The 17,343-nt window shown below is 41.1% G+C and overlaps 1 protein-coding gene across 1 annotated transcript in view; it reads right to left on the reverse strand.

Moving 5' to 3' along the window:
* Window positions 1-17,343, reverse strand: part of EPHA3 (EPH receptor A3) — a 132,738-nt gene that overhangs the window by 59,148 nt on the left and 56,247 nt on the right. Inside the window, exons 2-3 of the mRNA XM_034074459.1 lie at window positions 7,243-7,398; window positions 6,430-6,765 (exon numbers count right to left, since the gene is read on the reverse strand). Coding sequence (XP_033930350.1) covers window positions 6,430-6,765; window positions 7,243-7,398 — 492 coding nt within the window. The remainder of the gene's footprint in view (window positions 1-6,429; window positions 6,766-7,242; window positions 7,399-17,343) is intronic.

The raw sequence follows: 17,343 nt of genomic DNA on the forward strand, positions 1-17,343 counted from the left end.
AAAACACAGAATTTAATTATCTTCATTGAACTTTGTTGCTAATAATCATTTTGCTGGAATATTCAGCCTAGTATGGAGTAGCTGCTCCATCCAGGAACACTCTGTTGCAAAAAGAGGGTCAGACTTAATCCCCTTGTTCTCACCTATCCAAAATGGTTTTGATTTTGATAGTTCTCTCTGCTTTGCCCCTGTGTCCCCTCTGGTCTAACCTGGACAACATGATGACCCAGACCCATTTGAATATGGTACATGGAAGTTAAAGATCTAACTGTGGACAAGCTCTCTTGGGTGAGTAGTTAATATTCCAGAGCTTCCACAGTTCTTACAGCTAGAAAGTCCAAAGACATCTTCAACATACATTACACCTGTCTCCACAGTAAAACTGTACTAGGTAATGTAAACTTGTTTATAAACTAATTTGTTCAGATAAATTCAAATCCCAAAATGTGCACTCGACCTTTAGAATGTCCCAATTAATTTAACATGAAAAAGTAGGAAAACCCCTAATTCTTAGAGTAACACAAGTGTGACTACGCGGAGGTATGCGGTAATTTAACTGAAATGCTCAGATGCAATTTAAAACCTCTTGCCCCCATAATCAAGAATCCCAGTATTCACATGGGGAAAGCTAGTAGTGGAAAGTAGGTCTCAGTTTACTCCTTGCTGACTCCAACGGGGAGTACCATAGCTGTTTGTATAGCACTGCAGCATACAATTATGCTATACAGTACACATATGAGTGAGATTGAATCATGCAGGCTCTCAGGTGAAAAAGCTTAGGAAGGAGGCAGTAACCCACAGGCAATTTAAATATATCAGATCACTCCCTTTAAAGGTATCTAGTCTTCTGAAGGCATTCTGTAAATTAAGCCAATCCTATGCTCTTTTCCATATTCATATATGCATAAACCTTATGTGCTCTGACAAAATAAAGAGATTTTGAGGTTCCTATTGCTAAATAAATAACTGCTTCAATGATGCTCTCCTGAATTTCTCTGAAGCAGGGATATTGAGGTTTACAGCCCCTCTGCACCCAGTTTTATTCTCTCTCCAACCTAAATAAACACATGGGGAGTTTACTCCCCCAGATTTCATTGAGAAGTCCTTGCTACATGAATAAAAACGTCAGAATTAAAAGAAGACAATAATTACTGATTAGTCTCTTACCTTTTCTCCTTTGAGTTATCGCTATCCTTTCTGCACACAATCATCACACATGGACTGAGGTGGAAAAAGGCTTATGTAGATGTCCCATTCCAACTTCCTCCTTTTAAGAGGGTTAGCCAGAGCAGGTGGCTCAGGATCTTGACTAGTCAGGTTTTGAATGCCACCACAGATGGAGATACCACACTCTCTTTGAGCTACCTGTTAGAGTGCTCAATCACACTTTTCTCCTATGTTTGAAGAGAATTTCTTGTACTGCAGCTCGCGAGCACTGCCTCTTGTCCTGTCACTAAGGACCTCTGAATAGAGCCTCCCTTAGTTTTTATACCACACCAACTCTTTATATACATTGATAAGATCCACCTGAGCCTTCTCCAGGCTGGGCAGTCCCATCTCTCAGCCTCTCCTCATCTAAGAGATGTTTCTCTCCTTTAATCATCTCATTGACCCTTCATTGCTCTTGCCTGAGTTTATCCTTGTCTCTCTTGTGCTGGGCTGGGGCTAAATTGGATATACCACATGTAGCCTTCACTGAGTAACACTGAGTGGAGAAGGACCACCCCACTTGACCTGCTGGTAGTGCTCTTCCTATTGCAGTCCCAGATGCTCCACCAGGACCTTCAGGTCCTTTTCTGCCGGGCTGCTTTCCAGCCAGTTGGCTTCCAGCATGTCCTATTACACGAGGGGTTAGTCCTACCCAAGGACAGGATGTACTCAAGTACAGGAATGCTGAAGAGTGAACTGAAAATGGAATGCTGGAAGAAGCTTAACAGAATTGTATTCTGGAAAGTTAGAAGAAGACAAAGACTCTGAGCTTCTTCATAGCACCAAAAACAAGACTGCTGAGGATGAGGAAATACTCTGTACGAATTTCACACATGAACTTATGCAATTCTGGGACACAGGCCTGGAATTAGAATGCTTTCCAAACCAATTCTAACACCTTTAGATAAAATTAGAGCCTTTAAAGGCATTGGCCAGTGAGTCATTTCTGACTTATCTCTTAAGCAGTTAAATAAATGTTTATCATTAGGTATATACATATATCCAATAGATGTATTTGGATTGTACTTGCACAGACATAGTATTTATTTGTTAGATAGGAAGTGCAAACAAATAGCAAGGATTATTTGTTGTTATTCACTTTGGGACTTCCCTAAGTTTCAACAAGCTGAAAAAGCTTTCAGTATTTGTTTTGTTTTACACAATAAATACAGCAAGAACTGTATTTATTATGTATTAGACACACCACTGTCATTTTGTTTGCATGAGTTTATAGTTGTTAGAGCCAAAAAATACAAAGCTAGACCAACCTAAGCAAACAGTTTAGAGCCTTGTATGGTGAACCTTCTCACCAGAGCTGCTGGGAGGAAGGGACAGTAAGTGCAGAACCACCCTGACCTGGATTGGATGCCTCTTCCCTTTGGGGAAGCTCCAAGGAACACAATTTTCTCATCCTTATAGGTAAATGCATTAAAAAAAGACCTAGAATATCTGTGCCCGGACACCTGGCTCATGCTAGCAGCAAGTTGGGCAGTGGCTGTCAGCCTCTCTGTGTGGCACATTCACAATTGCATGCCACCTCCAGGGGTACTGAGTTCCACATTCTCTCCCATAGCTGCCAGCGACCCTTCTTAAATGGGGTTGACTGGTGTTATCAGGGGATAGCATCTGCATGGTGCAACATACTGATGTGAGGTGAGAGCTTTCTTTGTGCAGCAGCAGAATGCTTCAATATGAGTTGGAGAAAGCTGTATCAGGTGGCAACTGAAGGGATAATCAACAAAGTAAAAGACAAAGGGCACATAACCCTATTTAACTTTCACACCAAAGACAGAAAGACTCACAGGAATAAGAATTATTGCAGTGTCATACTTGTCTTACCATATTGTGCAAGAGACCTTTTTGGTTGGGTTTTGTTGTTTTTGTCTTAAAGAGATGCTCATTAACCTCTGCTGGAAGGTAAGGAAAACAAGGTGCAATCAAAGTGCAGCAAAACTCAGCTCAGAGAGTTGGAAGAAAAAAAACCCAATCCATCTTCTGAAATGATTCTGAGTTCACCTCGATTCAGGGGCCTGGATCTTGGCTTTACAAGAGTTTGGTACTTTAAAACGTATTACCCTTCTGGCATTCACAGAAGCAGCAGAATCAGGGCCTGAATGTTTCAAGCCTTACAAGTGACAGTGAAGCACACCTTTCCTTTACTTCTAGCCCAGGCTTGAAAACTTAGTCTTACTGAGATTGCTAGTTACAGATTTGAGAACACAACCTCACTGCAGAGGTACCAGCATCTAAGGTGACCCTTTTTGTGTGTGTATCAATACATCGGTATGTAAATTCTAAACACATGTATGCATGTGTGTATATAATCTGTTTACGTACAGAAACGGAGCTGCTGTGCAAGCTGACTGACTAACACATCAGCTGAATTTATTTTAGCACACACTGGCAGATCTCCCAGTTGCTGCATTACAGAAAATTAGTGCTATGCACATTCTGATCTATTAGGCTGGTGATGGATTTATAGGCAGAAATGCCCATGTGTACACTGAGAAGCATGGAAAGAAGTATTTGATATCCAGCAGGACTTTGGAGCTCAGAGACCCAGCAAACCTAATGCCAGCTGATGCCTAGCCTGAACTGAGCTCATCCGAAGTAAAGATGGAGAGTGATTTTTAGCACCAGGAGAACTGCCACAAACCCCACAGTTTTGTCATTAGAAAATAGACAACATTCTGCAGCTCTGCCTCAGGCTCTTGGAAACTCATATGCTTGAAACCCAGTGTTTTGGGTGGGTGAGGGATGCTCTGCTGAGCAGCTTTCACTAAGTTGGGATGGGCCCTGCCAGTGCGAGCACATGGATACTGAAAATCCAGGATTAAAACTGCAGCTTCATCATACCTATTGCAAGGATACAGGCCTCTCAAATCAAGGCTGGCAGAAGTGAAATAGCCTGGATTCAAGAGAGACGGAGGAGATCCAGACTGTATGGACCTTCTGTACTACAATCCTCTCTTCAAAACTCACATTCTACTGACTGATGACCCTTCTGCAGGCTTGCCAGCGGGTCTGTCCCCAGGATCTGTTCAGCCTTTGTGAACCACATCATCCCATGTGGTACTCCATCCACAGAATGACCTCCCAAAACAATATGCCTCTCCTACTTCCTGGAGTCTAGCAGAGCTCAGATATTTAACCTAAGCTTCATCCAGTTGGTGGATACCCCTGCCCTTGATGGAATGTACCTAAAGTCAGACAGCATGAATAATAGCCCTAGAATCATAACTGGCTTTTGGAGACATCTGTTCTCTCCCAAATCCAATTCAATGGTGGTTTAATCCTTTCCTTTAAATGCTAAATCCTCCAGTTCAACCCTTAATTATAATGTAATCCAAGACCTTCAGACTTTGTCTCCCCACTCCCTACCCAGGTGTTTAAATATGACATAAGCTAAAAATACGCTTTTGGTGTGTCCCTTCTGTGATCTTAACAAAGGAGGGAATGCAAGACAAATTGCATTTGTGGAATTATGCTTTAAAAGATTACCCATATACATATTTAAGACCTAATTTTAGCAACTTGTGGAACTTCTAGAGGAATTCTAATATAGTAAACCAATTGGCATGATCAAACATAGCACAGTTAAGCCTGTAGTAACGCACACCTCCTAAGCGTGCTCAAAGCAAAACCAGGCTATGCATAAAAGTAGAAAACAAACAAACAAATTGGTTAAGCAGCCTGTGGGCTGCACTAAACACAGTTGCTATTGCCAGAAAAGCATGACCCTGCCATATCACATAACAGCCCATTCCAAGCCAAAATCAAAATCCAACTAGCATCATAGTGCAGAGGCATTCAGCTCTGGGACCTGGGGAAGCAGACTGCAGTGCAGGAGACCTCTGTGGAGAAATACCTTTCACTGATCTTAGACAGTTCATTCTATGGAGTATCCTCAGAGGATTTCTAACTGCTACGGGGATGAACAGGCTGAAAGACAATATCTCTGATATAAAAACCAGAAGAAAAGTGAGCAACTAAACAGAACTGTTCAAGTCATTGGCACAAATGTCCAAAAATGTAACTGTTAACAGCAGCAAATTGTTTGGAATGGGGATAAAACGCAAGTTTCAGAGCTGAAGTCAATGCCTAGATGAGAAAGAGATCATGAGAAGATGTCTCAATTTGGTAGATTCACCTCAGCCTACAGAGCATTTGGAAATGTAGTGACTGCTCTCAGAAAACCATCTGTTCACACATTTTTATGCCTCCCACTAAAGCTGATCTGTGATCTGAGGAGAACAGCTATATCCTCTACAGTGAAAAACACTGCAGTAATGTAGCTCACTAGGAGAACGTCTGCTTAGAGCAATGTTAACTTGGTTGGTAGGTATTTTGGGGATGGGGTGTGGGATGGAAGGAGGTGGGAGAAGAGTTACTGCACACAGGCTTTCAGTACAAAGCTTCCTTTGCACCACATAGAGAAGTATAGAAATTTCAGGATCTAGTCTTTCTCTTCCCTGGCAAGCACTGCTCCTAAAGAAATGGTCCCTAAACAAATGCCAGAGAAAAATCCAGATTCTTCACATCTTTCAGCTAAACGTAACCTTGTCAAATGAGAAGCATATGGGAGTATATTGCAGCAGTGACAAAAGCTCTGATCCAAGTCAGGGCATACTGCTGTGTTCATGCAGGGCCCCAACGACTTTAGTGGGTCTATACACTATCAACTATGACTCCAGGATCTAACTCAGTATTTAGCTCCACACCCCCATCATGTTGGCAATAATTCAGAGTTGGTGAGACAACTTGCAAAGGAAAAAGAAAAGGGCAAAAAGCTGTGTTTTAAACCTCTCTAATTCAATGTTAGTTTTTTATGTGCCTGACATCAAAGCATTTTTTCACTTCTATTTAATCAAAATTAAGCATTAAGATTACTACAGTAATTTATGTTGGAGATTATTGAAATGAGTGTTTTATTAAAATCTGGTTTTATTAATAAAACACATTCTGGCTAAGGAATCACGTGAGTCTGCTGTTAGAGACTATTAACTGGGAACTGGGACTTAATCATAACAGTCATGCTGCCAGATCCTTTGACAGCAACACACACTGGGTTTGTTTCTGCTTTTACTAGCATATTCAAGTCAATTAGTTACCTTAGCACACCAGTGGTGAGAACAACTCCTGTAAAACAGTGTAAGGAAACAAAGGTACATACATCTCACTAGCTCTGAACAAAGAAAGGGTAATCAGAAAGACACTCACCAGCCTGATTAGTTGTGATGCTGACAGCAGCAAACTGCCTGGAAAGTGTACTCAAGTCAGATACCCCGTTGACTGCATCAATCTCAAAAGTGTAATTGGTGTGTGCCAAAAGGTCCACTACTGTCACCGTCGTGTTGGTGAGTCCAGTCTGACGGGGTAAGAATCGCACGTTGTCACTACAAGGCTCACACAACTTGATGTTTCCTCCACATTTCTTGCAAATGATGTTGAAAGTGACATCTTTCCGACCTCCAGTGTCAAGAGGCCAGCTCCAGTCCAGGATAACAGATGTCTCGTTGATGTTAGAGATAACGTTTCTTGGGGCAGATGGTGGTCCTATAAAAGGAAACAGGAAAACAGAGGGATGAGATTTTCTGTAGTGCTCTAAGATGGGTAATGCTCTAAGAGAGGAGTAACAAGTGGTTAAAAACATAGATAACCAAACTCTTACAGTTATTTCCTGTAGAGATGCCTGAAATATTAAACTGGACTCCAGACCTAGACTACCAAGGACCATCTTTTCCTATAGACTGTACTCTCAGAGTGCAGTTCAGGACCGAGGGCTGAAAATATTGGTAGCAATTCAAAAATCCTAGCTCTCCTTTTTGAGTCTGACAGAGAACAAGAAGGAGAAAATGACAGTAGAAAGACATAAATGCAGCCCACCAATTTTTGGTAGCCTGTCCAACATGGAAAAGACATGGGAGGCAGCGGATGGCTGACTGCAATGGGACATGAGAAGAAGCAAGCAAGCTGCTGAGATACAGCTGGAGGAGCAAGAATGACAGCCCCGAGCATAATGATGCTACTCACTGGTGCAAGCCATGGATGGAGGGTCTTTCTCAGAGCGAAAGTAATTCTTTTCACACCTGCAGTTCAGAGATGCATCTTCGTAGGTGGAGCTGTGAGGTGGACATTTGGCACACTTCACATTGCCAGCTGAGGCTTTGTAGAACCCAGGTCGACAAGCTGCAAGGTAAGGGGAGTACAGTTTTAAACTCCATGGACACCTCCTCAATGTTAACAGGCCACTTTGTTACTGCCCTGGACCTATCCATATGTAGATCACATTTTGCAGATATTTATGGTCTAAAAATACAGATTTCTCTCGTAATGAGAAAGCTGATGGAAATAAAACCTCTTGGCAGAATGGAGCTCTTCAGGCATCAACTTGGATTTGCATTTAATTTTGCCCAGAAAACAAAGCTGTGCATTGTACCACTAAGAAGAAACATTTTATATGTTGCTTTTTTAGAGTTCCACTCATTTTTCTTCTCTTCTGATTAATTTACCAAAACACTGGACCTATCCTGCATAAAAACTTCACACTCTCTCTGCCACCAAGATTTGCTTGCAAAAGCACTCTAATGGTGTGATAAGAATCAGAAGATGCCACTGTTTGGCTGCTGGTTCTCTCCAAAACAGGCATCTTTCTTCAATGGAATTTACCAAGTAAAAGCATTCTGGCTGACACTGGTAACTTATAGGTCTGTACCCATACCTACAACAACCAGAGACAAACAGGCAAGGTAACAAAAGGGAGCACATCCTAAAATGCCTTCATGTTTTGCTACACTTTGATTCCACAGCAAACACTGTTTAATGCACAAGCACCCTTCAAACACCCCAACACATTCTCATTACAAACATTAAATAATAATACTAATAACAATTATAAAACCCCAAAATACCCCCCCCAAAAACAGTAATACAAAGGAATACAAAAGTTCTGTTTGTCTCTGGACCCCAGACAATTAAGCTTAGATAAAATTGCCTGAGACCTGTCACTGAGTTCAATGCTAATATGAAGCCAAAAGAATGGGTTCAACAGTCTTAGCATACATCTTAACAGGGACACACTTTCATGGTGATGGTAAATGTAGTATAAAATCCAAGACACAAAACTGTAGGGTCTTTCGTGTTCATTCATGCCCTGCTGAAACAGAAAAGTGTTTGGATAAGCAGCCTGAGGTGGAAAATATGTCAGAATAAAAATTCCAGAATCTTTGTATGGGGTTTCTTAGATGGAGGAGAGAGGGAAGCCAGGGCTCTAAAATAGTTCACTTTAATGCTATCATCATTGCTATGTTCAGTTTCCACGTTATCATCCATAACCAAAGCCTTACTGAGTATCTAGGTTAGGCATATCTAGGTTGATTAGCTGCTGGTGCCAACCACCTGAGTGAAATGTGCTGGCAAGCACAGCGAGAACAAACTCCCATATGATCATATGTCCTACTCTGAAACATCTTAATAATGGAACCCTACCTCACACGGTATTGAGCACAGTGTGAGAAGCATGAAACAGTTTACAAGGAAGTGCTAATCTCAGCCTCTCTTCAGCACTTCACAACCCTTGCAAATCAAGGCGCCTGGCTGCAGCTGCTACCCCTGACTTCCATGCTAGCAGAGCAGCTGGGAAAGACACCTCCTGCTCCAAGTTCTCTCCTGAAGCCCTGAGGAGAAAATCCCAAGTTAGAGGCTGTGAGGCATGGGTCCAACAGGCAATCTGTGAAAGCAGAACAGCTCAAAATGACTTTGTGGTGGAGTTCACAGGGCCTAACACCAACCTGCCTGCCCTGGCACAGCCTGTCCTCCTTTCAGCTGGCGTTTCCTGCTCTTCTATCTCCTCTAAGGCTGCAAGAGTGTTAGGGGATTTCTGTTTAACTGAAGGAAACCTATACTAGGAGAACAAAGGTGGCTTTGGGGGGTTATTGCTGCAGCCTTTTGAGGCTTAGATCTCATTTCCTCCCCAATACTGCCCCATGATTCAGCCGTACCTAGAGTGTGCTGGCTGACAGAGGAGCCTCAGATAGTTTTACTGCCTCTCAGCACAGCACAGCTGTTCCTGGCCCTAAGACAATGAGCCAGGCAGAAAAGAATGGATGCCAATCCCACTCACCCAAGTTCTAGTAACTGAGCAACACATTAAGGAATAAACATCACACTACATCTGTCCAGCTGATTACATGGCACTTTCACCAAAACTTCCCATGGGGACTAAATTAAACTGAGTTTAATACTGCTGAGTATTAAACTGAAATGGTTTTGCTTAACTGCATCTACTCACCTTGAAGGGACATTTCTATACTTATAGGCAGGCATATATAATACAAAGATGTATTTATGAATACACGCAGTATAAGTTTCTAGTTTTTAAATCATTTTATACACTAGTTTAATGTAAAGATTGGAAAAAGACTAATACATTAAAACTGAGCCTTTGCCATGTGCTTGGTCTTCCTAGAAGACACAATTTCCTATGCTTATTAAACATAATTCATTTGTAACCCATGAGCATTCTTTTACAGGATGGATTCACAGTAAGGCTGCTTATCTGGGACACTTTCAAAGCACCCATCACCACCATTTTAAGATAGCAATGAATTTCACATAAGTAAACAAGCTTGGGTAAGAAGTAGACAGATTTTGTGGGGTAAGGAAGAGAAAGGAGGGAATAAAACTGTTCCATTAATAAATACCTCTTTCATTCTTCAGGTGAAAACACATGGACCCCATTTAAGAAAAGGTAGTGGTGGTGTGAAGAAGGCCAGAAAAAATGGAAGAAGAGGAGCATGCAGGAAGCATCCTGGTAACCCTTTTTGGCAGAGGGACAGGAATACCATCATCTTGTGCTACTGTGGTACAGAGTAAGCAGGCAGGGTAGGGGGATGAGCTGGTTGCATCCCTGCTGCCCTGGTACACCCTGGTGAGGGCATCCTCACCTCCTGTCTTCCCCCCTCAGGCTGTCTCAGGCTTTCTGTCTTTGTCTATCAAACCAATTCAAGATTACTCACAATTGCAGCCCAAAGGAAAGGAAAAAAGAAGCTTGGAAAGGGGGATGCCAACAGAAAACATTGTCCATATATTTACTATTATTCTTGTCCTAATAAATCTTAAATGCCAATATACGAGAGAAAAAATGAAGCCTTTACTTCAAAGTAAAGTCAGAAAAATTGGATTATATTAACCAATGGAAGAAGGTTTGGCTTTCTGAGGTGAATATCATAGCTGTGGTTTAGTCAGGTTGGAAATCAGAGGACTAGCATAGGAGGTCTTACAGAATCGATAATTTCAGTGTCAGAACCAGCTGTGAACAAGTTTCATTTTCTCAATGTTTTCTTCTAGAAGCTATGAAATTTTCCTTTCCCTCACAAGGGGGAATGATGTGAAGAGGAAGCAGATGCAATAGACCAGGAAGAAAAATCAGCACACAAAAAAGTGAGCAAATGAAGCCTTGAACGTTTCTATGCACATGATATAAACTGTACTGCAAGGCTGTCTGGTTTTACGTTTTAGGAAGGTCTCACATAGCTGTATGTGGTCTGATTTCCGTCCCTTGAGTGTGAGCCATGCTGACTTTACTGAAGTCATAGAATCATAGCATAGCTAGGGTTGGAAACGACCTTAAGACCATCTAATTCCAATGCGCATGCCATGGTTGTCCTCATTACTCTATGAAAATGGATTTCCTTAAGCTATAACTGATGAGTCTGTCACAGAGATGGAGAATTGGGAAAGTTACTTCAGTGAAAGAAAAACAAATGCATGTAGCAATCTATGGCAGCTGCTGCTCAAAGGAAATATAACTGTCTTTTCAACCGCAAAGTGAATTTTGCCTCTGACTAATGTGTTTGAGATGAATACATGATCCTAATTACAGGTTAAATGATTCATTTCAATTTGAATTAATTTTAAATTAAAATATAAAGCTATTAATACATTAAAATTAGGAGCATTTTAGTATTCAGGCCCTGAAGCCCCCTATACACAGAGCAGTATCACCAGTTCCTAGCCATAAATACCAACATTTAATGACCTGAGCCCATGCTGCCTGAGCAGATAACTCCCCAGCACTGCTATACCAGGCCTGACAGGGACCATTTTCCTGCACAAGGTCAAAGCAGCTCAATGAGCCACACTCCCCATGCTTATAGGAACCCTGCTTTTTGTGCTCTGAATACAGGTGCTATCTTTCAAGGCAAGGCTCAAGCATCACAATGCACTGACAGCCCATATACACATCCATAACACTATAAACCTCTACAGCTCATGGCTAAACATTTCCTCATAGTGTGTGCTAGCAAGATGGGTGACAGCAACCCTGGGACAACCCTCCTATCCCTGTGCCCTGCATAGAGGACAGGGAAGAACATCACCCCACATGTGGTCTGTATTAGAGGGGCTTTGCAAACTACTCCCACTGTCACCCTTGGAAATGGCATGTCACTGAGCAGCAGTGGAGGTCCCTGCACTGGACCTCAAGGAACAGGATAACCACTGGCTGTGTAGGCGTGATGGGAAGTGAATGCTACTGACTAGCTCACCTCAATGCCCAACTGCACCATTGCAATGTTCCCAAGTCCCTTTTAGAAACATTTACATCATTCTTTTTTCTCACTATATATATTATAGCCATGATCTGGAGACAACAGCATAGTGCCAACAGCACTGTGTTTATCACCAGGAACAGAATTGCACATTCGCCCACCCATGCATATACGTGCACATGCAAAATGAGATGCAGCACAGCTGTCAGCTTGTGAAAACGGATGGCATAACAAGCAGCACAGATCAACCTTAGGAAACATTCAAAACCAGTTTATTTTCTTTGGGCAAGTAATTTCTTTCCCTTCTTGCACTTGTTTATATCTTTGAGAAAAACAGAAAGGCGAAAATCATGATGAGCTTTAAATGAAGATTTCGAAAATGTCCATATCACACTTCAGTCACAAATTATATCCAGCCATACATGTTACTCTTGCTATACTAAATATAACACTATAGAGGTACAGTACAGTTCTGGCTGAGATACATGATGTATAGGAAGAAATGAAGTTAGAATTCTACCTTGAGTCATCCCACCTTCAGTTTGGATCACAGCTTATTCATAACACTGGACATGGCTCATTTTTAACTCCTTTCTTCACTATAGCTCAGCAGGAAACAACACTTCCTAATGTAGGTTTCCTGCAAAATCCCTCAGAACAGGGAAAACATCTTCAGTATCTCTCACTGTCCATTAGTATATCAAAATACACATACATAATACCTGAAACAATTACAAAACAAGTAGCGCTGTGACCAACAGCAGGAGCAACCTAGCCCTTTTTGCTAAGCATTATATGCAAATCAATAAAATCTCATTGTTTTTCCCTTGCACAAGGCATACTTTTTCCTCTGAAAATGCAGTCATAAAACAAGAAGTTGCATTTTTAATACTAAAGTGAATTCCCACCACTCCTTTCATTATTAGCTATGCAATTGTGCTCCAGCCTCTTGCCAGCAGGTCCGTGGTATGCATGGGGCAAGGATTCAGTGCAACTTGACACTGAAAGGCCTCTAGAATAATGCTCTTCAGAACGAGCACTTCTCATTTGTTACACCTGAAAGCTGCTGCTATCACAAAACCCATATTCAGAAGTATTTAATCTTCCTCACGAGTAAATTTCTGCTTTTTCCTCCCCACTCCATATTTTATAGTGATCTGTGACCTTAACATATTTTAATCAGATGCTTTTTAGATTGGCATTACTCCCAGGTCAAGTCATTCAGCAGAAACAATTCCTGCTCTTTGTTTAATAACTATTACTGGCAGACATATTAATTATATGTACATAAGAGATAGCTTTATCCTGAGGGAATAACACTGCACCTTTCAACTGCAGTCTGCAATAGCTCCACATTATGCCTTGCAGGCTTCTATATTTCTCCTTATGAACTGCATTACAGCTGTGATTGCTACCAGCAATATTGTTGAAAGTGCAATGTCAAAGAAAGTAGGTCTAAACCACAGCATTGAGCAAAGATGTGCTCTCACTTGTGGGTACACAAATATCTTGTTTCAAAATGCATCAGGCATTGCAGCTTCTTTGCAGCCAGTTTTGAGGAAAGGAAACCTTTCACTAATAGGACAGCATTGAGAACTACTGTCTTGTTCTGGAATTAAAGCAAAATAAACTAATTTCTACCTTAATTCCACCCATACTTAGTGAATCACTGAAGTATTTAAACAGTGATTTAATAAACCTATGTTTATAAGCACTGCCTTCCACTTGCCCCAAGCAAGCTGTTTTCCTGCAGCAAAGCCTGGACACACTGACATACATTAAGCTATCATTTTGTCAAATAAGGAAATTCCATGTTTTTTTTCCTAAACTTAATCTAATCCATGCAGAGATGAAAAATAACTTCCTAATTCAAGAAGCACTGAAAAATAAATTCAACAAATACCAAGAAAAACCTACCAGCATCAACTGAAACAGAGAAAAATAAAGTTGTACAAACAAGGAAGTTTTAAATGACCATTTGGCAAGGATAAACAGTAAATAAAGAGGTTTTTTTCTCTCAAACTATAATTATGCTATGAATTCCTCAAAGGCAAACTAGCTTCAAACCATAACTGTTTTCTAACACCAGGCCAAGAATGCCACAAAGGGATAACCATGGTACTGCTTTGGTTCAGTCTTTCTTCAGCCACCCCTCTCTACATCACACTGTTTAATAACAACCAATTGATGTCCCCCTCCCTATCATCCTCCCAAAGCAAACTGGTAGACATGGCAGCATCTGTTCCACAGGATAGGAGCTCTTGGGAAATGTTAACAGCTCAGTGGAAAAACCAAGTTAGTGCCTGGTAATCCTCCCCTAGATTAAACCAGTAAGTGAAAAAACAACTTTCATAACCTGGAGATGTCGATATAATTTCCCTATGCCTGAACCAGACCAGATCAACGGGTTAACAATATGAAAGGAAATACAAATAAAGAAGAACACATGAATTGTCACACGTATTACATCTCGCCCTGGCACTTACCCCAGTGCTAACTGTAGCACCATATGAAAGCGCAAGAGAAAGGCCAATAGGGGATGACCATTTGCCATCCCTTCTTATTTCACCCTCATTCTTACAACCTAGATATTATTCCAAAAACCTGAAAACCCAAAGTTTGATATATCTAATTTATTTTTTAACAATGATAAATTATGATTATCCTTCATTACATGTAATGGATTGGTTTTTATCATGAGACAGGGAGACCTGCTGCTCCTGATGTATCCTCAGTAAGCATTCCTTACCTTACAAAGATCTATTATGAACTTATTTAGTCCGTGATGAACAAACACAAACTTTTCAATCAGCTTTTATAGGAATATCTCCTATGGCTTTCATTATACTCATCTTTGCTTCTACAGTGCCATTTATCAGGTGGAAAATGCTCTTATTCTGTTCATAACACATCTGATGAAACTGATTGGTTTATCTATTGGACTACATTTTATCTACTTTGTGTTTTATTTGCAGCGATCCATTGACCAGGCTTCATTCTCTCAGTTGTCTGGGTCAATGTGCACACATCCCAAGCCAAACGGTTAATCCAGACATACAAAAGGTCTACATTTTCTCTCTGGGAAGGAGGAAAGAGGATTTTGCATTTACTGAGGTTGAATGTTCTTTTGCAGATTTCCACCCTTGTTAACACATAAAGGAAAGTGTTGCTGTCCCCATTTTGCAGGTGAAAGAAATTAATGCAGAACAGGCTCCAAATCCAATGTTCTTTCTTCCAGTGACACCTCCTAATCAAAATGCTGCTTGGTGGGTTTTGTGATGTTACCAAGAGCTCAGCCCAGCTCCCCAATGACATAGGTCCACTACTGCAATTAGCATGAATTAGTACTTTTGTTAGGAGTCTCAGCTGAGCTGTCAAATTAATTGGAAAAGAAGTTTAACAAATGCCATTCCCCTTAGAGACACTCTTTTGGGTCAGGGTTGAGGCATATGTGGGGGGAGCTCATGTTCCTTATGCCCTTGCTGAACCTGTTTTCATGATAAAAAGATAGGGATTTGCTTTCTGGGGTTGTTAAACTGGTACCTGTCACAAGCAGCCAATGACACGAAAAGGACAATTTTTTTGTGCTGCTTTTGTGTTGGATACAGTATTGATAACACAGGGATGTTTTAGTTATTGCTGAGAAGTTAAAGTCAAGGGTTTCTCTACCTCTTACCTTGTCCTACCAGCGAGTGGCTGGGGGTGCACAAGTGGTTCGGAGGGGACACAACTGGGACACAACTGACCCCAACTGACCACCATAAAACATAATTATCACCATATAAAGATGGGGTGTGTGTATGAATAAGGAAGCAGGGGACAACATTTGGAGTGATGATGTTTGTCTTCCCAAGTTACCATTATACATAGAATCATAGAACAGATAGGGTTGGAAAGGACCTTAAGATCATCTAGTTCCGATGGAGCCCTGCTTTCCTGCAGATGGTTGAACACCTGCCTGCCCATGGGAAGTGGGGAATTGATTCCTTGTTTGCTTTGCTCATGTATGTGGCTTCTGCTTTACCTGTTAAATTGTCTTGATCTCAACCCAGGAGTTAACTCACTTTTACCCTTCATATTCTTTGCCCCATCCCATTGGGAGTGAGTGGGGGAGTGAGCGAGCGGCTGAGCTGCCACCTGGAGTTAAACCATGACAATTTTATAACACAGAAATATTACAGTTGCTAGTAATAAAACAAGGAAAAACGGGTAAAAAAAATGTCAGTTTTAGGCAGTCAGTTCAACAGTAGATGAAAAGCTAACCTCATGTGCCTATGCATCATTCTATGAGGGCTCCTTTTAGTTTTGCTGCCAACCATTGACATATTGCTGCTTGAAGTTACTGATAGGTGATGCTGGGAAAAGGAAGCTCTTAATACGAGAAATGGTGCTGCAATGGCAAGCGCTTGAACCAGAATGAAAAGAGTCTAATGGTTTAAGCCACTGTCATTACTTGCTGACACAAGTCTGGATGTAATTTAGTGCATCAGAACATGGTCTTAATTTGTAACGGTGTACAAGAAACAGTCATTGCTTTCCTGGTGATGCTATTGCACTTAATGTGTACATCTACATAAGTGTTTTACTTCAGACCTGGAGAGCACTTTTAAAGCAAAATCCTAATTCTCTCCTCTTGCCATGATCTAGCTCACAATGTAAAATGCCTCCAGAGAACACAAATAGGTACACTGGAAGATACACTCCCTGTTACAGGGAGCCTACCAGACATGACTAGAGATATTCTTAAGTAAAATGTGCTGAAACAGTTATAGTATTGACACAGGTTCCTTCATACCAACTGCCTAACAGTTTTGATCAGCTTGTTTTTAGCCACACTACTTGCTGATGTAGACTTAACTCATTATTACCAGCCTCTGAATACCTTAATGCAGTCAACACTGCTAAAATTGGTAGAAATTTCCATAAGAACAAAGGTTCAAAAAGCCCCAGTAATGAAAAAAGAGGATGATTCTACTATTGTAAAGCCATTAAACATATAAACACAAATAAACAGACATAATCACCTGTATTTTACCCTGTTGGCTAGGATGTGGAACAGGCACCAAAAGAGGCTTGGAGATGGATGAACAAAGGCTTTAACCAGAAGACCAAAACATTACAGCTTCATCATTGTCATAACAACCTCTCTTCCTCATGTGCCTTCCTTTTTTTACTGACTATATTTTCATCCTTCCACTGGAAAGCCTGAAAATTAAATAGTTCCAGCCTCTGGGGACATCTGTGCACTGACAATCTTCTTCTCAGAGCTGAAAGAAAAAGCCCTAGGCTGCTGCAAAACTATCTAACCACTCACGTGCAGTATTTATCCACTGTATGCTTGGGCTTTTATCTGGACTTCCTTGGTATTCTGCCTTTTTAAAAGGGAAGTCTCAACTACTTAACATGCATTTTCTATGCATGTATTAAAAATGTCCAGCTTTGCGGGGTAAGCAATTATCTGCTAAACAAAAACCCAATTAAATGTAGATTAAAAAAACCCCACAGTTCAGCATTTTCCATCATAGCCTGATACCTGTGTGAATTCAAAGGGGGTAGAAAACAAGGAATCTGATGTACTGCGTTT

Source organism: Melopsittacus undulatus, chromosome 2 (assembly GCF_012275295.1).
Source record: "Melopsittacus undulatus isolate bMelUnd1 chromosome 2, bMelUnd1.mat.Z, whole genome shotgun sequence".
In the NCBI taxonomy this organism is placed as follows: Eukaryota; Metazoa; Chordata; class Aves; order Psittaciformes; family Psittaculidae; genus Melopsittacus; species Melopsittacus undulatus.